This window comes from Haplochromis burtoni, unplaced genomic scaffold (assembly GCF_018398535.1).
Source record: "Haplochromis burtoni strain Fernald_Lab_line unplaced genomic scaffold, NCSU_Asbu1 Contig_73, whole genome shotgun sequence".
Taxonomy (NCBI): domain Eukaryota; kingdom Metazoa; phylum Chordata; class Actinopteri; order Cichliformes; family Cichlidae; genus Haplochromis; species Haplochromis burtoni.
In genome coordinates this window covers 24,737-45,169 of record NW_024582434.1, presented here as the reverse complement: position 1 = coordinate 45,169, position 20,433 = coordinate 24,737, and the positions used below count along the sequence as shown (strand labels likewise).

The window sequence follows — 20,433 nt, the reverse complement described above, 5'->3', positions numbered from 1 at the left end:
ACTGCTGTGTCTCCATCAGAGTCGGACTGGACACCGGCAGCTAGCACATTGGAAACATTATGGATGAACCCGTGTCTAACTTCACAGGAGCTTTGGTTGGTGTAAAAAGATCAATCAACTCGACACAACTCAAATCCTCCAAACAGACCCAAGAAGTCAAAGGGCACCTCATTATGTCAGTCTGTTTGTTTTAGAAAAGATAACGAAGGAAACTCCATCTCTAATAAAAGTTTTACATTGTCTACTTTTTCCATTTCCAATAACACAGTCTTTTTTTCGTTTTGAAATCAGAGACCAAAAATTGCACAGAGTTGAATATTTATAGTGTTTCTTTGTGAACATTTTACACAAGTATGTCATCTTTGCAAGAGTTGCTTTGTTTCAAACTAATTCGTAATTTATTTTGTAATCTTTGGTTCTTCTGTATTCCTGCCATCTTAGTGTTAAGGGAGGCAGACTAAGAAAGGGAGCAAACCTTTATTGCCCCAGCTCCATCACCATGACCTGCTCGCAATCTGTTAAGAACTCTCCAGTATATAAACTCCTCTGTGTGTCTTTGGTCCTTTGCAGTGTTTTCTTGTTCTCACCAGTTAAGCCTTCCAGAAATTTCTTTGGTCTTGTTTGTTTCCTTCCTCGTGTTTCTGCCCGTCTTTGGATTTTTGCCTCTTCCTGACAGATTTGTTTGGTCACGATTGCTTCCTTCCTGATTCAAATGTGATTTTGAGAGAAGTTAAATATTTCTGCTGAACATTGCTGTCTGTGAACTCTTTAAATGAACACACACAGTCATGACGCCCTCTGAAGGAATGGAAACATGACTGTGTGCGTTAATTTGAGACTTTAATGAATCTTAATAAAACTTCATGATTTATGTATGTATATGAGGTTCAACTGCTTTACGTGCCCGAAATGTGACCGGGTGAAAAGTTTAATCTCCCATAACAAGAAGAACGCAGGAAAACACATGCCCACACCCCCCCCAGTGTTCAGCCTGGTACAACAGTAAACAATAAGACAAAAGCTCTCTGTCCTCTGCAGCCTGATCAGACCTACATCACTGCCGTCCTCAGTCTGACAGCAGCACCAGGACTCTGCGGAACCCTCCGGGACCCTCCAGGACTCCCACAGGAATATGGACCCCAAGCGCCTCTCCTCAAGCTCTCAGCAACAGGTTCGGCTCAGGCAAAAGGTAAAAGATCTGCTGCTCTTCACACAGCAAACGTGATTATTTTACATGAACACACACACTCAAAAAAAAAAGCAACGCAAAAATGAACAAAACAATAAAAAAGTGGGTTTGGTTTCACTCAATGACTCAGCGAGAATCTGATTATTATTTACAGGAAAATTAGTGGGAGAAAAAAGTAAACTTACCTCCAAAGTACTACAAAAAATACAACAACAGTATGATAACAAAGCACTGACTGGACAATGAATACAGGAGTTTCTAAACTGACTGCAGTACCTTTATTGAGGAGTTAAAGTGCGATTTGGAAGGTGAGGGAACCCTTACACTTTGTTTCATGAGCTTTGTGTACAGGCTGTGATTTGCTAACCCTGCTGCTACTCCAATATTCACCGTCCTTTGTGGAGAATTAAACTTAACAACATGAAAGCAGAGAGCTTCATGGCTCAACAATACAAAGCAAGTTTTTTTTTAAAAAAAGCACTTTAACCCCTGATTTTAATCATCAGAAACAATTTGTTGTTGAGGGATGACCTGAGGAGGTAGGGAAGCTTTCACTGCAGCAAATGTATGAGTAAAATGCAGCAAAAGAAAACAACTGCATTTAAACACAAAGTGCGGAAATTGACTTATTTCAGCCTATGAGGGGCTACAGGAAGTTAGCAGAGTGAGTGCAGCTTTAAAGACAAATACAAAAGTGAAGGAAACTTTGCAAAATCAGTGTAACACTGAATGAAAATCAGCATCCTCACTGTCTCACACTTACAGTCACATCAGCACTAAAACAGTTTAAGGAGGGGCACACGGCCTCCTGCAGAAGCTGCTGTCATGAAGACCAAATCCCTTACTTCATGGCAATCAGAGAGAGTACGAAATAAACTTTCGTTTTTAGTCTTTGGGCGGGATGCCATGACAGCCTATAAAAATGCTAAAAAAGGTGATCACAGCTGAAGGCACGCCCACGTTAACAGATGGTTTAATGAATGCCTCAAACTGAGAATTTCTTTAAACATTCAGATCAGATTTCAACTGAAGGAAAATCCTCCTTTAAATTTATACCAGCAGTAGCAGGTCAGCTCTCAGATAAAAGTTCAAACACTCAAGCTTGACATGATGAAAGTTGAATCTACAGTTTAGCTGTGGTTGTAGAAGTGACACAAACTTGAAGAAGTCCTTTCTCAGAAATCTAATATCTAGTGTGAGAATGTGGTGGGTGAAGAATTCAAATGCAGGACACAATCAGACCAAAAGTGAGTCATTTATTTGGCTGTTTGAACAAAAGGTAAACAAAAACCAGAAAGAAACCAGCATCCACAACGGGCACAAGGAGCAAAAAAATTAACTTGAGGAATACAGGAGCACAAAGGAAGACAAGGTTGCAGGACACAGCACAGGTGAAAGCAGTTAATAGCAAATGAGAATAAGGGAAATGATTGTGTTAGTGCAGAATACAAATAGTACAGCCTGCAATAAATAAACAATATAGTTACAGTAAAAGTGCCACAGGTGCATAGTATGATGTGCAAAATTTATGTACACAATAGTGATTAAAACAAACAAATAAAATACAAACATTAAATTAGGTTAAGTTAGACAAGTTAAACAACATGGCTCTGTCTGTATTTATAACAGTTCCATCCTTTCTTAATCTATGACCGATACTCTAAAATATTTTGACATCATGTATTATGATTTTCAGTCATTTTATGAAAAAGAAAACCCCAAACAAACCCGCAGTTCTGCCATCATAGTTTTCTCAGAAGGGACGGTATGCCTGAAACTGCACCTGGCTCTGAAAGCTACCAACTGTTCATCCTCACAGAGATCAGAACCAGGGAGACAGGCCCAGCTACAAACATTGTTCAAATATTCCTGAAAGGTTTGTTCACCATCTGCTCTGGCTGCTCGATTGTCAAACTGCACGTACTTCAGGATATCTTCGAGTCTTCTTCTAGATCTGTCTCTTCGAAATATCAGAGTGTGGCCATTAGAAGTCAAAAATCAGAACAAAATCTGTATAGTGCTAAAAATATTTCCACTCAACTTTCTGTTTCCCTTTCCTTTCCTTTCCACACCAATGGAACAGTTTCTATTAATAGCTATGAAAAGTTGTTAAAGTAGAATTATGACTAATTCATGGTAGGAAACATTTCTATAATTGAAAATACCGCAGCAGCTGCATGGCTTCATAAATGAGCCAACATAGTCTCTTGGAGGTATATGAACGTAGTGATGCAAAGTTCAAACGCCAGCCTTTTTTCTTTCTTAGCTATGACAGTGATGTGTCCAGCATGTGGAAGAAAGCGCATGTTGCTGTAGGATGGTGTGTTGTGTATGTGGTGACTGGTGGAGAATGTCAACAGTGCATTGAGTGTTCGCATGGACGTGAAACAAAGATGTCACTTCTTTAAATGTTGCAGGAGCTCTGCGTGGCAGTCTGTCGGTGGAGGTCAGAGGTCAAACTGCTTTCTTTAAAAGCTTTATCAAAATCAGCAGGTTTACAGTGACAGACACAGTGGCTTTCTTCAGCATCAACAGCAAATGCACACTGAGGAAGAGGAGGGAAATGAAAGTACATAAATACATACATGCAGGGGAGCTGACAACACCAGAGCAGCTTCTTCTGCAGCACAGGTCAAACTTATCATCCCGACAGTGAAAACATCAAAAGGATAAACAGTATTTGTAAGTGAGGAAGTTTACTGAAAATTAATCTTCAGCTCCTCTTATTTTGGTTGCCACAGATGATCATTTGCCTCCATCTCCACAACAACCCTCTGTATGTCCTCCTTCACTATATCCATGAACCTCCTCTAACGTCTTTCTTTTTCCTCCTGCCAGCCAGCTCCACCTTCATCATCATTTGTCCAGTACATTCACTCTCCCTCCTCTGCACATGTGCAAATCATCTCAGCCTCACGTTTCTGACTGAGCTCATTTTTAATCCTGCATCCTGTTTACTCCCAATGGAAATCTGAGCACCTTCAGTAGCAGATATCAATCTCGTTTGCAGAAATGTATAATTGCGGGATTTTGGGGGAGAAACTGAGGTTTAATTCTTTATTTATTCCATAGATTGTTGCATAACTTTGGGGTATTTCACTCTGTTTGAGAAAACTGTTGATGATTACTTAAAAGATGTGACTGTTTAGAGTGTTTTGTGTTACTTTCTAGTGTAGATTAGCTCTACAGGGCAAACAGCGGCATCTTGCTTTTAGAATGGATTTAGTGGTCAAAGCGGGTACTGCAGCTGCAGGTCAAAAACGGCTTTGTTGTTCTGCTCCGCTCACGGCGCGGGCACAAGCGCAAGCGCAATGAGATGAATGGCCGCAGCACCTGACGGCCCACCAGGAAGTGTGGCGGACAAATCCTCGGCCGTTAATCCCCGCTCGGTTAGGTACCCGGAGTAGCCTCCGACAAGTAGAATGCTCAGTGGGTCGGAGCGTTCTGTCTGACCGTCGGGACCGTCTCCGCTCCGGGTTCGGCCTCCGGGATCACGCGGGGCTGGTCGTCTCCTCCTCGCCCCCCACCCCCCCGCCTGTCGGGCTCCAGACCCCGCTGCTGCTGAGCTGAAGCTCTGTGAAGCTCCGTGAAGCTCCGGGCACCTCCACCCTGACTGCAATGGGATGCTGCGGTAGCACGGAGGTAAGCGCGGCCTGGTTCGGTTCGGTCCGGTTCGGCTCGGTCCGGTACCGTGCTCGTTCTTCTAAGCGTGTCCTTCAGCAGAGCGCCGGTGTGTGTTTATTTTGTGACCGTGAAAGGGAAACCGGTCCCGGGGACCAGAGCGGGCCGAGCTAGGATTAGAGCCAGTAGCTCGTTTAATCCAATTAGCTCCAGCCGGGAACAGGCGGGTAACCGCGGCCTGTGAGCGGCCCCGCTCCGCTCTCTGCGGCCGTAAACAGACACGGAGCTGGGGGATGGAGCCGAGTTAGCAGGCCGGGGCAGGTGGGATAGAGGGAGGGATGGAGTTCCTGAAGGCCCTGCTGTGCTCTCACCGTGTGTGTGTGTGTGCGCGTGCGTGCGTGTGTGTCTTTCAGAGGACAAAGAGAGAATGGAGACCGCTGGAGGACCGGAGCTGCACAGACCTGCCCTGGTTTCTGCTCTTCACCGTCTTCTGCGTCGGCATGGTAACCACAGAAACCCTCCATCAGCACCCACATCACTCACAGTACTACAGTAATGCTACAGTAATAAAAGACACAATACTACGATGATAATATGGCGATAGTAACCTGGTATTCCAGTGATATTACCTCAGGAGTACATACAGTAATGTTGACACACGACACTACAGTACTATTACTGTAATACCCTGGGTATTATACCTCTGAACTATAGTAATATTACATTAATGATATGCCTAATACTACTACAATGATAACAAAGTAAATATTACAGTAAAGATGTTCTCATAACTACAGTAATTTTAGAGTATTAATACCAACTAATAGTACAATGACAATAAGGTATTAATATCCTATTATTACAGTAATGATAACCTCAGAACTACAATATTATTGTAGAAATATTGTTCTTAGTACTACAGTGATACTACAGTAACATCCCAGTATTACAGTGATGATACCCTCGGATATACAGTATCAATACAGTAATAATAGCACACAAAACTACAGTGATACTCCGGTAATTGCAGTTAATTACAGCAATTACAGTAATGGTACCCCAGTACTACAGTAATAATACAGTAACAATACCCTCAACATTACAGTGATATTATAGCAATAAGAGTTCCAAACAATAGTAATAGTGCATTTATATTACCTCACAATAATATAGTAGTACCACAGTAATAACACTTCCTGTACTACAGTGATACTGTAGCAATAGCACCCTCCTGTATTACAGCAATTATACCACCAATGCTACAGTGATACTACAGTAGTGATACCTCATAAAACAGTCATACTATGCTAATAATGTCCACCAGCACTAGCTGCTAAGTAAAATAAAAGCACAAATTATAGTAGATTTTTGGGTAGCCCACTTGTGATTATGAGCATAACTCTTCTGTCTGTGTTGCTCACAAAATAATTTTATCAGTTTATGAAGGATTATGTTCAAAATCTCTAACGATAACTGCAATAAAAGTATTTTCACTGTTAGCAATCTTGATCCCATATTAGCCATTATTTAAAAGTTACTTGCTTCGTTTATGAATATTTTCTGAGTTACAAGCGGAATAAATTTTAGTTACTGAAATAAAAACTAGACTTAATTAAAAAAATGAAATGATATTGTTACTTATTAAATTCACCTTGGATATTTTGCCCAACGTATTCTTAACGTGTTCTTTGAAGCAGGTCATATAAAAAAATAAGGTTAAAATCATCACTTCATTACAAAGACTGGAAGAACATAAACAATAATGGATATATAGCTCATAAACGGTGAAATACAATGCTTGTCCTTCCTTCTCGAGAGACGATCGAGTGGTTTTTATTAAGGCTTTCTGTGGCTGAAGTCAAATTAATTAATAATAAAAGTAAAAGTAACATAGCAACGGTCATACCGAGTAGTAAGGACAATTCAATTTTATTTATATAGCGCCAAATCACAACAACAGTTGCCTCAAGGCGCTTTATATTGTAAAGTAGATCCTAGAAAAATAGATACAGAGAAAAACGCAACAATCATATGACCCACTATGAGCAAGCACTTTGGCGACAGTGGGAAGGAAAAACTCTAATGAGTGGCTATTTGAGTCTGAAGCAGTCTGAACAGATGTAACCAGTAAAGTGGCTGATGGCTAAAAATGAAACTATGTTTTATTTTGTTTTTTAAACTTAAATGAGCATATTTTATTCACTGACACTAAACCAAAGATTTTAAATGAAATAAAAATACAAATTATTATGAATCTGCATCTTACTGACTGATAAGCGTTGACCCAGAAAATCACGCGAGTGAATTTAGCATTTTCTGATGTTTATGGTTGAGAGTTGGTGCTAAAATGTGGAACAAGCCTGTTTTAGTCTAATGTTTTTCATAAAGAACGGACTCTGAGGCTTCTCTGTAATTGGGATTTGGCTGAGCAGCGTGAGAGCGCATGACGGTATAAGCAAGACGTGGGAGAAGTGTGAACACTTTGAGAGAAAAAAACATGTATGAAAAGTAAAGTCGGTGAAACTTGCTTTTACAGCTTTGTCTTGTTAAGAATCGACTTGAAGAAACTGTTTGCACTGTAGTTAGAAGCCCCTTCAAACTGCTGCCTGCCTCTGTAATATGTTTGGTGTTGTTGATGTTCTAACAGCGTTTCTGTTTGAGTTGATTTATGAGGAAAATTACTTACTGGACATGCAGCTGAATACTTTTCTGCTGCCAGAAGCACAGATACAGAAAATCTTTACCAGCTTGTGCCACAGTGACTGCATTCATTTTACATTTTAACCCCTTATTGTAGATTTTGACTTAATAAGTCTTCAGTTTTTTTATATTTTATATATAGTTAGCCATTGTAACACAGTAATCGCTGATGATGGATTACTGCTGAAATGCCGCTGAGTCTTTGCCCTTTAATAAACATGGTTAAGTAGTTTTTCTTCCTTTTCAGCTTAGTAATTACATAACTTTTGGGTTCTCTTACATCTTAAATTTCTGAGAAAAAAACTCAGAAGTGAAGAAAAGAGAGCACAGATTGCTTTACTTTTCAAGGTGAAGTGGAAAGATGTTCATTCGCTGGCCCTGGTGGGTTCAACAACTCAAGCGTAAACGCTGTTAGAACATCAACAACATCTCCTGCCAGACTTATTGAGGCAAGCAGCAGTTTGAAGAGACCTGTAACTACAGCACAGCAGTGATAAAACTCATTTTTATTTGCGGCACGTCTGAAGGCAGAAGGCCAGGCTGTATGATGCGGGCAAACTCTCTGATTATTTAGGTGTATTATTTTTTGACTCGGCACCACGACATGTTTGGTTTTATTAAATGCCTCATTCTAACCATAGCTGTTAGACTCAGGCTTGTGAAAGTTGTGAGGTACCTGAAAAAATACAATCAGAATGAATTCTTTTCCAAACTATAACTTGATGGTTAATTGTGTGGCTCTATGTGGACCACACTGAAGCATGTTATTAAACTATATATTTCTGCCCCTTTATATAATTTTTTGGGGGGACTGAATGAATGTGCACATCTGGATTAAGATTCTTGTGGTAACAGGAAGTAGCAGCAGGAGCAGAGCAGGCAGCTGATTGGCTTTTAGAGCCTCAGGCAGAGCTCTGACTGGTCAAGAGTCGTTTGATTTTACAACTGAAGCGAGGACAGGAATAGATGCATGAAAATTTTATGATGAGTAGAGAATAAACAGTGAATCTGAGCCTGTTCAGGTCAGAACATCTGCTATTCAGCCCTGATTTCTGAGGATTTAAACTTTTTAGATGTCATGTGGTCTTAGATTTTTCACAGTGATGTCCTGACGGGGTTTTTACTGGAACTCATCCTGAGTTTGGTCATTTTATGTGCTGCTGAGACGAGAGTCATGAAAGTTTCCATATATATTCATAGTCTGGTGCGAGTATCAGTACAGATAAAACACAACAGATTTTCCCAACCATGCAAAAGCTGAAGGCCCAGATTCAAATGTATGCAGTTGATCAGATTAGATTATTGACTGAAGATAAATTAACGTGTAACTGGAGAATGTGACAGCAGTAGATGGGATACAGTGCACTGAGGGATGAGATTCAGTGAATATAGACAGCAAGAAACGCGCCTGTTGCTTAAGGTGTGTTGCACTCGCTGACTCTCTTTCTATCCTCCAGGGCAGCATCTGCGGGTTCACCATCGTCACCGGCGGCGCCGCTCGCCTCGTCTTCGGATATGACAGCTATGGCAACACTTGCGGCCAACGAAATGAACAGATTGAAGGCGTCAGGCTGAGTGGCCTCGACCACACGGACAGGAAGTAAGTACTGAGGTTTTTACTGTTCTTCGTACAGTTAAAGTGTTGAGTTTGTTACTGTTTGACAGGAATCTGTGCATTTTGAAGTTACTTCTGACTATTTGAGAAACAAAAATGTGATATTTGAGTAAATATATACTCTTAACAAAGCAATGTTTAAAAACAGGTTATCAGAGGGGAGATTTTGTGTATGAATTTTTCTGTCGGAAAAACTCGTGACTACAGGAATTCTGTAGTTTGGCTTGTCTTGGTTTATAGGTTGTATTAAGGTGTTCATCTTTACAGTTTATAAAGCTCTTTCAGTGCGTAGCAGTTTCGATTATTGTGTTGATATTTTATTACACAGTGCTGTGTTTTGTGTCTAATAATTAGGATTTTATTGCATAAATATTTTTGGGTTTTTTTTTAAGTTATCAGGGTCTTTTTGCAGTTTTTGTTTCATTTATTTTGTGCTCCTGGTGGTGATATATGTAAATAATTTAATTTCACTGTAATTCTTTAGTATTTTTGTTTGTATTCTGGTTGTGTTGCACGTCTGTCCTGTACAGTCTGTCTTTGTTAATTTGCAGTATTACTGAAGTAGTACTTGGGTATTTTTAGAACATTGTGGCAGCTCATCCTGGCACTTTAATACTCGATGCGTTTGAGTTCCTGTGGGAGAGTTCACCATTGATTATGCTGACACTAGCTGAGAGCTGTGACTCATCTCACACACACACACACACACACGCAGAGCTCCACCTGCTGGAGGGCGAGCAGCTGTTGGAGTTTGGAGGCGATGTCAGACCTACTTTTACACACGGTACAGATCTTTGTTAGGCATCTGTCAGCTCTTTACTGTGTCAGACTGTTTGATCTCTGAGACATTCTGACTGATGTGGGATCAGATGTAGTCTTTCAGCTGATATAAACCCACGGGAACACGAGGCTGAACAGAGAGCGAGGTGATTTCAGGTGAAGTGAGCGGGATCACAGGATCACAGATTCCTGCGCCTGTAGGAGAGGAACGGCGAGGGTTTGAGTCTCTGCAGACTCTTTGTGGCTCTTTGTTTCCATTCGTTGTTGAGTCACACGTTTCTCCCACATTTACATTCCTGCATTCTGCTCAGCTTTAATCCTCCTCTGCTCAGACTCAGCTTCTATTTTTACTCAAACACTTCTGTTCATGACTCAAGTCGGGATTATCAAACTGGGCAGACTGGGCAGCACTGCCAAAATTCAGCAGTCAGTTCAAGTCTACAGTACGTGAAACAGTCAGATAGTAGCAGAACTGATACACGATGGACTGAAGAGCAGGCAGCTGATGTAGTGCTTCTGCTGGGTTTTCTATAATAATGAGGTTGATTAATAATAAAATGGATCATGAGTATAAAATTATAACTTACACTCTGTTTATCCAGTTTTTAAAGTATATTTCCTTAATGTGATTGCATTCTATTGCAGTCTCGACACGCCTCTTTTAATAGAAATTAGATGTAAAATATTCCTGTTCTTAAACATTTCTGCAGTTGATATTTATTTGAATGTGATCCTTTAAAACTGATACTTTAAAACGCACTGAATAAGTAGGTCCATTCAACCCTACTGAAGGCCTTACCTGCACTTAAAGACACTTAAAGGACTTTATCAGAAGATTTTTTGCTTTATTTGTAATATTTGGTACTCTTCTAAAATATGGAAAAATGTGCTTTTCTTTTAAAAATGCATTGTGTTCTTTATCAGCAATTCCTGAAATTAAATTTTGATAAAGTTACTGGCTTCATGTCTTCATATTTATTAGAAGATGGAGATTTTTCTGGTTTTAGAAGCACCATTTGTTAAATGGTTTAAATGCCAATCCAATGCTGACCTATTTGGTGTCACTCTTTTTTAGATTTTAAGGTCTTTGGAGGCATTTACCTGCGTTTTTTATATATATATATATATAGAGTCATTTTTTCTATTATAAATGTCGATGTGCTGACTTCCTGTACTTTCTGTCGCTTACAGGTTTGTTTTCTTCCTGGATCCCTGTAACATCGACATTGTTCAAAGGAAAATCAAGTCGATGGCTCTTTGTGTGTCTCTGTGTCCCACAGAGGAGCTGAAGACCTACCAGGACCTGAAGAGGTTCGCTATGGTCAATGGTGAGGGCATAAATGTCACACGACTCCTTGCACACTTGAATAGGTGTCTGGATATCCAGATATATTTTTACATGTCTGAGCTGAGGGACAAAGAGGCTTTGTTCTAGGCTTTAGAGGCAGGAGAGGGTGTTGATGGGAAATGTATTTGAATCTGTGTCTTTATTTGTTCAGCAATGTCAAACATTTAAAGCAGGTAAAGTTTTTGAGGTATAAACAGATTATATGTCAAAGATGAAAACAGGTGAAGCTGGCCAGGGTGATGTGTTGGAGGTGAAAACTGAAAGGTGACGATTGTGCTGAGATCAAGCGTGCAGAATATAAAAAAATAAAAGCAGGTAACTTAATAAATATGAAGATAATGGAAGCAATAAAAATAGAAGGAATTAAAGTGCAAAGAAGCTGATGTGTTTGAGGTGATAGCAGGTGATGTTTTTTTAATAGGATTTATTTTCATTTTTCAATAAAAAACAAAACAAAAGCTGTTACAGAACATTTATGGCACATAGTAAATATCTGCAACTCGTTACAGTACGGTAAGTTATTGTGACTATAGGAACACACTTAAGTGTATATTCTTGTATCCATGCCATTCAAGGGTAATTTCAAACATCTGAAAACCCAACACATAAAGTAATAACAATATTCGTGATTACAAGAAACAATTAGGATAATACAGTATGTGGGAGAAAAAAGAGCAAAACAAAAAGTAGAGAACACCTTATACAACCCCCCCCCCCCATACCCTTGTATGGCTAGCAGATGATATGTTGAGGTTAAATAATATAATTAAGTTTGAAAGAAATATGCAAAGTGTTAAACAGGAAAGCCGATGAAGTATTGAAGCTTAAAGCAGGTGAACCATTAAAGATAGAAGTAGGTAAACAGCTGGAGGTGAAAGCAAGTGATGTCTTGAAGTTGTGACGACGCTTAGGCACTAGATGTCCCTGTTTTGGTTTTGTGGTCTTGTCTGATTTGGAGAGTAATTAGCTGTGAGAGCTGGGCCCAGTGAAACACTTCCTCCTGCCTGCACTTGCATTGCTCCTTGTCCTGGATTGGATTTGAAACCAACCTTCTAAACTGGACCAGTTCAGCTGCATCATGTTTTCTTGTGTTATTTTTTGCTTTGCACACATTCTGCCGCATGCATGTGCAAGCTTTACACTTCTGACAAAGGCGTTCTCTCTAATGATTTTTTTTTTTTTAATAATCATTTTCCAGCATGCAAAGTGTTAAAGATGTAACGGGTGATCTGCTGAAGGTGAAAACATACAATGTGCTGAATCTGAAAGCAGGTGTTAAATATGAAGGGTGGGTGATGCGTTGGAGGCGAAAAGCAGGTGGAGTGCTGGAAGTGGCAGGGGATTGGAGGGTGCACTGTGTGACTCGATGTTCTCACAAAGACCGAAGTACGAACATGTTGCTGGTTTTAAAGGAAGCAGTGATGTCAGCACTTGGCCGACCGCGCGCCATCGCGTCACCGTGATGATTGAATGTCTGCAGACCGGACACACCAACAGTATACTGAACTTACAGTACAGTAACAAAGGCAGCATTAATGCGTGTCGTGTAATTGGTGCCACTCTGCTCTGCTTCTCCTCCATCATGGCTGCTCTGTGACTCAGAGCCTTCACTGTTCACTTGAGACACAAACGTGTTGAAACATGACGGCAGACCCTCGGTCAGGTGACCTCACAGCTCCTCCGGCAGTCGTTTATAAAGGATCCACTGTCACAGATTCACACAGAGGAACTAGTTTATCTGCTACACCTGAGCAGCCTGTCACAGAGGCCCAGCTCCAGCACGCTCACTCAGTTTGTTCATACAAGCGGAAATATTCATATCTGTGTTTCAGATTAAACCTTCAAAATAAAAATCAAATCAAGTTCACAGTCAGGAATGATACAAACTGGGCATATTAGTCAAATGACTAATATTGGGGACTAGTTTCTTTTGGAGCTGTTTGCACTGGATGGTGTTTTTTCCCCTCTTCAGCCACGCGTTCCCATGGGTTTTTTAAAGGATTTGCACACAAGACATTTTAATGACTGCAGTCATCTGAGCTTTGCATGTTTCTTTTGTTCGAGTTCTTCCCTCATAAGAATGGTGCCTTTGGGTGGTGATTATGTATGGCAGCAAGCATGATCACTGTGAAGAGCAGAGGTAGTGATACCTTTTTGATACAAATATGTGCAATTTTCTGCAATATGTCTATGTTGCACCAATAAATAAAGCCCAAGTAACTAACTGGTTTAAAAATAGTAGAGTATATCAGTATAGTATATCCATGTACACTTCAGAGTCCATCAGTAACCAGCAGTGGCCTAGTGTCACTGGAAGCTAAACTGGTCCATGCATCACACTGTCTGGACTGCACACTGTATGGATGTGGTTTGCTTCAGATCCTGAGCTGTTCAATGCCTTCTCCACCCATTTTCCCTCCATCATTACTCTACATGTTTATTTTAGTTTTGTCTGTCTGCTGTTTCAGAGCTATAGGTTTTGCAGCTTGTGCTGAACCCACTGGAGTTTCTCTCTGAAGTTGTGTCTTTATGGTAAACTTGAGCAACAATATGTTTACCTCCTGGAAAGTGTTCTTTTTTTCTTGACCATGGAAAGGATCCTATGATCATCCTCCACTGTTGTCTTCTGTGGACGTGCAGACCTTTTAGTGCTGCTGGGCCCAACATTGTGTTCGAGTTTTCTTCTGAATGTACCAAACTATCGATCTATCCTTGCCTAGTGTCACAGGTCGTGGGAACAGTGAAGGATTTGTATTGTGTTTAGGGAAGTTCAACTGGCTGCATGCTGTGGGTTCACACAAGCAGCTGCCAATTGCAGATGGACCTGGACTCATCTATCAACCTTTTAGCTGTTTAATTTATGATGAATTAATGAAACTGTGTACCACAGGTTACATTTGGCCCCTGGAAGTTGTCTATGTAGTACAGACCTATAATTCCTAAACTTTTCCTCCAGATGTCAAGGCCAGAGGGCCAACACGAGGAAATGGACTTGAATGCAGACCGCACTTGGGAGTCAGGGACTGTGAGCAAAATAGACTTTTATTACAGACGTGAACTGAGGCACAAAGTGTACAGAAATGCAAGGAGCGATAGCAAGTATACCATAAACTTAGGGCAAGTGACAAAGCAAACTAGGAAGCTACTACTCAAATAATTCTTTGACACATTATGAACAGGAGTAATACTATAATGTACTAGTTCCCTGAACTGTACTATAATCACGTGAAGTATACTATGAAGCAAAGAAACAACACTATAAAAGTCACACGATTACAAAAACACTGAAATGAGTGGTTAGTAAATCACTACGTGAACTGTGACATGGTCCGTGAGGGAGCCTTGGGGCTGTTGCGGACGAGGGCTGGGGACCCAACACTGGGTAACATCCAGTGCAGGACCCATGGGGTGTGGGACAGAGGGAAAGGGTGTGGCGTAATTCTCAGAGTCACTGAAACAAGGGAAACAAGTGTTAGAAGGGATGCCAGATGTGGATCCAAGGCGTAGGTTGCAAATTGCAAACAGTCTTACTTTTCACAGGCGGAGGCGAAGCATAGAGGGGTTGGTGCGGATGGGGTGTAGAGGTACTCCGATGAGTAAATCCGTTAATGTCAGAGGGCTGGACAGGAAGGCAGGCAGGTGAATGTAAGTGGAGAAGCTGTGTGCTGACCAGTGACAGTGAGTTTCAGCAACATCCAGAGGTTTTCTGTGAGCAGAAGGTACAAGGTCAATACAAGAATAACTATGGCAAGATACTGTCACTGTGGCGGCTTGACTAACGAGGCTTAGCAGACGATCTGGTGGAGAGTGAATATGAGCACTGATTTCAAGAAGCCAGCAGCCCAGATTACACTCAGGTGCAGCCTGTCAGCGGTGATGCGGCGGATACGCTCAGAGTTGGAAACGCCGGCACTGTGGAAAAACCCAGCGCTCACCCCGACCATCAGCTTGGATGTGAAAACCATGAAAGTCTGCATGTTAAGATTATACTGATTCTATAACTTTAGGACTAGAATACCAATATTTTGAATATCAAAAAACCCCAAATTTAGCAGAACAGCAGAACAGCTTATAGTTGAACAGTGGTGCCTTTTTGTACTTTTAGTGACTTGATCCCATAAGTGCATCTACTAAAAATCTTGGATGAGTATCAATATTGGTGACCTTGACCTCAAGGTTAAGGTCAAAGGTCATGTTTACTAAAAATCTTGTGAATGCAATAGGTGTATTTACACAGGAAGAATATAATATAGGCTTCTCATACTAATAACTTAACTGACAATCTCTGACACTTTGCAATTTGACAATCTTGATCCAATTCATGCATTTTTGTTTTGCAGGTTTCTCAATGATGCAGAAAGCAATATGTAGTTAAAATGGTGTCAGTGTTTCAGTGTTTTGACACAATGACATTCAAAGCTTTTTCCCAGTTTACATTCAGTGAATTTTCATAATGATAATCACGCTTCTGGATGTTCAGGCCAGGGCACAATTTGATTGCAAAAATGTTAAAAGATGTTAATGTTGTTTCAACATTATACAATAAGCATAGAACAACTTTTAACCTTGTTAAAATGTAAAAGTGGGATTGTGCCACCTAAAGATTCAACTGCCAGGAGGCTGAGGCGCTGGCACCTGCCAGTATTTTATAAAATTTATTTTACTGAGTGCTTTGAGTGCTCAGTGAGAGTAGAAAAGCGCTATATAAGAACCAGTCCATTTACCATTTATCTGAATTGTCCTGTGAAGGACTTTGTTCTGAAAAACAGTTTATAAATAAAGATTATTATTATGTTTTATTGTTTTTAAAATGGTTAAGCCAGTAAAAACCTATTTCAGGAACTGTTTGATTTACTGAAACAGATGTGCTTCCATTAGGTCATACATATTGTCTGCAAACATCATCTGATGCTGTTGGCATAAACAAAATTATATTATCAACATATAGGGATAGTTGATGGTCAGTGTGTCCTGTTGTTAACCCATAGATTTGTGGGTATGATTGTACAGTTACTGCAAAAGTGGAATTGCTAGTGTAAACAGCAGCGGTAGCAGAGGACCATCCCAGTGAGACTTTAAAGAACTAGGATCATTAAACCTTGTCAAAGACCTTCTCTGCATCTAAAGGGCCGTATTAGAAGTTATTTTATTATTATTTAAAATATGATGGTGGTTTTTTTTTCTTTCAGGTTCTGAGCTGTGCTCCTATGAGTTAGCAGCTCATAGATATCCTGTTCTCGAACAGAGGACCACTAAATGCCCCAAACTACCTGTTCCACCCAGGTATGTAGCAGCTTTTCACCCCAAAGTCGCTTGCTTTTTTGCTTTTTCTGTGACCTCTGACCTCTGTCTTCCATTCTCAGTAAACCGCTGCCCGTGTTTAATCGCTGCACTCCGGTGGACATCTCCTGCTACGCAAGGTTTGCTGAGGCTGTGGTGACGTTTGTCGGGGATAACAGTGTTCTGCACCGACTGATCGCTGGCGTCGCTGCCAGTAAAGAGATCATCATCGGACTTTGTGTCCTCGCACTGTGTGAGAACAAGCATCAACCTCTAAGACGAAAATCGAATTCTCATATGGAAGTGCCAAAAACTGCAGTTCTTCTAATGGCCACTTGAGGCTCTAACATCACTTTTTTTTGCCTGTCTTTTTCAGTCCTCTCCATGATCCTCATGGTGATCATTCGTTACATCTCTGCTGTCCTCGTCTGGATCCTCACCTCACTGGTTGTCCTTGGATCCCTTGGTGAGATCACTGCCTGTCTGTTTGTTGCATTAAAAGATGTAAACAGATGAAATGTGTCTGAACTCAGGGCTCTGCTTTTTGTGTCTAAGCGGGGACTAGTGTGCTCTGGTGGCTCTACATTGACTACCGGCTATACGGGAACGACACTTCCTCTAAAGTACTGAAGGAAGCGAAGGAGGAGGTGGAGGTCACCAGAGATAGCGGACAGGCACTACTTGTCTATGCCGTTGCTGCCACTGTATTCACTGTATGTACTCGACATCAAACTCGACATCAAACAGAGCATAGAAAGTGTGATCGATTGGTGTTTTAAACCCGAGACTGACTGTGTGTTTTGTCTCCAGATCATCCTCCTGCTGCTGATGCTCTTCATGAGGAAACGAGTAGCTCTGACCATCGCTCTGTTCCACGTAGCAGGAAAAGTCTTCATCCACCTCCCCCTCCTCACCCTGCAGCCCTTTGTCACCTTCTTTGCCCTCCTGCTCTTTTGGATCTACTGGATCCTGGTCCTTCTCTTCTTGGGAACCACCGGTCAGTTGCAGCAGTCAAAGAGAAAAGCTGACATCATAAACACGGAGCTGTCCCTCTGATGTGCTCATTTCTAATCCTATCTCTCCTGGTTACTCCCAGTGAACATCTTAACACCTTCAACTCTGCTACTGCTACCTTGGCCTCCTGTCTTCAGTTTAAACTACAATGCTGTTAGATATTCGTCTTTGTTTTGCTAATAAGTCAAACAGCTGGTACATATTTGGTTGAACCCCCCACCCCCCAATCACATACACATGTTCACATGTCCAGTTTCTCTCTGTTCTTGTTGTACCTTTTGGTTGTAGTGACTCATTCGTAAATCGTTTATCCTATAAATTGTGCTTGAATCAATTTGGGCGAATCGCGGTACCCGAAACTGTCTCTGTGGATTTATGTTTCTGTTGAACGTTGAATGTAAAGTAGCAGATTTCATTTAGTTTTAGTCATCAAATTATTCTTTCTCTCTTTGCTCTGTGTGGTCGTGCAGGTAACCCCGTACAGAACGAGGAGACGGGGCTGACGGAGTTCAGACTGACCGGTCCTCTTCAGTACTTGACCTGGTACCATGCTGTGGGCCTGGTCTGGATCAGTGAGTTCATCCTGGCCTGTCAGCAGATGACTGTGGCCGGTGCTGTGGTCACGTACTATTTCACAAGGTGAGTCCATACTACACTTTACATACCTTTTTCATACTTGATATTTCACTGGAGAATTTGGTATATGATGGTATTTAAATAGAAAAGACAGCTTCTTTTCGCCTGAGACACTGACTGTAATCGATGTAGTAAAGCAACATGGTGGAAAGTGGATAAAATCAGCTTGGATACTTTTAAGAAAATGAACAGCTGGTCTGTAGGTATTTGGACAATGACAGCAGGATCATGTGTCTCTCTTTCTCCATACCTTTCTTTAGCAATCGTTCTGGTATAAATTTATCTGTGCAGGCTCATTAGCTGTTTTGTCATAAAGTCTAATCTAAGATAAGATGACCTTTATTAGTCCCACACGTGGGAAATTTGTTTTGTTACAAAGTGGACAGTGCAAAGTTACATAGCAAAAATTAGAAAAACACTGGAATAAGATAAGAATAAGATACTGTACACAGCTGTACACAATAGAATAGCATAAAATAAAATACTATATATAATAGAATAAAATAGAATACAAATGCTATATACAACTGAGTATAATACAACGATGCCAGAAAAGAGTATTGCACTTAGTATTATTGCTTTTGCACATGTGTGGATGTGTGTGTTTGGTCAGTTGGAGTCTTTGTTGTACAGTCTGACAGCAGTGGGGAGGAAAGACCTGCCCACACCGTGGGTGCCGCAGCCACTGAAGGAGCTGCTCAGTGCTCTCAGAGTCTCCTGCATGTGATGGGAGATGTTGTCCAACAGGGATGACAGCTTAGCCACCATTCTCCTGTCACTCACCACCTCCACTTGTCAAGAGGGTATCCTAGAACAGAGCTGGCCCTCCTGTTCAGTCTCTTCCTGTCCCCAGCTGAGATGCTGCCACCCCTGCAGACCACACCATAAAAGATGGCTGAGGCCAACCCAGAGTCATAGAAGCGCTTCAGTAGTGGGCCCTTCACTCCAAACGACCTAAGTCTCCGCAGCAGCTACAGCCTGCTCTGCCCTTTTCTGTAGAGGGCGTCTGAATTATGAGTCCAGTCCAGTTTATTGTTCAGATGAACACCAAGGTACCTGTAGCTGTCCAGAGTCTCAATGTCCATACCTTGAATGTTTAGTGGTTGCAGTGGAGGATGTTTGTGCCTGCAGACGTCTACCACCAGCTCCTTGGTTTTACTAGTGTTGATCTGGAGGTAGTTCTGCTGGCTAATCTGGTCCTCTTGTTGGTTGTAAGCAGTGGGTTGCAGCTTGGTTACAACAAGCTACAAAAAGATAATATTTTTGAAGGTTTCTCTTGATTGTAGACATTGGCCGTGATACTTCTAGAGAGTGCGCTTCAGTCATATCGTAATTGTTTGAAGTAAAGTACACTGTGGAGGTGTACAGAGTCAAAATTACAAAAAAATTATTATGCTTGTTTTCTCTCAAGGTATTAAAATCATACTGTCTGTATTTCTAGTCACTCTGGTATACAATGATAGGATAATACTGCATCTTTTTAGCCTGCCTTTTTAAACTCTGGATTTCCGAGTGGATTCTCCACATGTGTACCCCCTCGTTTCAGGAAACATAAAGGTTCTTCTAAATGTCTCCTGGCAGGAAAGACTCTTAACCAGGACTTTGTGTTTCAGGGACAAGAACCGACTCCCAGTGACTCCAATCCTGTCCTCAGTCCTGAGGCTGGTCCGGTACCACCTGGGCACAGTTGCGAAAGGATCCTTCATCATCACACTGGTCAAGATCCCACGACTCATCCTCATGTACATCCATAATCAGCTCAAAGGAAAGGTACAAAAACTTTATTTACTAGACTGTTAAGATAAGATAAACCTTTATTAGTCCCACATCTAGGAAATTTTTTGTGTCACAGCAGAAAGTGGACAGTGCAAAGTTACAGCAGCAAAAATTAAGAAAAACAATGGAATAGAATAAGATAAAAGAATAACATACTATATAAAAATAGAATAAAATGCTATAACTAGCGCAAAGCAGTAGTGCATGATGGCAGAATATAATTGCTAAGACTTAAGTTAGAAAGTTACAAGAAGAGAGGAAAGAGGAAATAAGAAAAAAGCTCAGAAATGAGCAGAGCTGCCGTAACAGGCTGCCACACGCCAGAAGCTTTTAAAGAAAATCCAACCCTGAAAAAATTAGTTTTCACTTTTACTAAACATGAAGTAATAAAGCAATAAGATGCAAACAAAATACCTAAAATCAAAGTTTTATTTATTCAAATAAATAATTTTTAAAGAGGACAGTGCTTAGTGT

At 40.9% G+C, this 20,433-nt stretch overlaps 1 protein-coding gene across 5 annotated transcripts in view; it reads left to right on the top strand.

Moving 5' to 3' along the window:
• The first annotated feature begins 1,070 nt into the window (after nt 1-1,070).
• The window catches only part of slc44a1b (solute carrier family 44 member 1b), a 30,118-nt gene continuing 10,755 nt past the window's right edge, over nt 1,071-20,433 (top strand). For 4 of the 5 annotated variants that reach the window (XM_005924036.3, XM_005924034.3, XM_005924035.3 and 1 more), the window contains exons 1-11: nt 1,071-1,189; nt 5,224-5,313; nt 8,968-9,110; nt 11,097-11,233; nt 16,443-16,536; nt 16,617-16,786; nt 16,910-16,999; nt 17,089-17,246; nt 17,344-17,530; nt 18,018-18,186; nt 19,797-19,953. In XM_005924036.3, the coding sequence (XP_005924098.1) occupies nt 1,133-1,189; nt 5,224-5,313; nt 8,968-9,110; nt 11,097-11,233; nt 16,443-16,536; nt 16,617-16,786; nt 16,910-16,999; nt 17,089-17,246; nt 17,344-17,530; nt 18,018-18,186; nt 19,797-19,953 (1,452 nt within the window). In that variant the 5' untranslated portion in view covers nt 1,071-1,132. Of the gene's footprint in view, nt 1,190-1,234; nt 4,832-5,223; nt 5,314-8,967; nt 9,111-11,096; nt 11,234-16,442; nt 16,537-16,616; nt 16,787-16,909; nt 17,000-17,088; nt 17,247-17,343; nt 17,531-18,017; nt 18,187-19,796; nt 19,954-20,433 lie in introns of those variants that run through there. The other variant, XM_042221730.1, reaches the window with a different exon arrangement.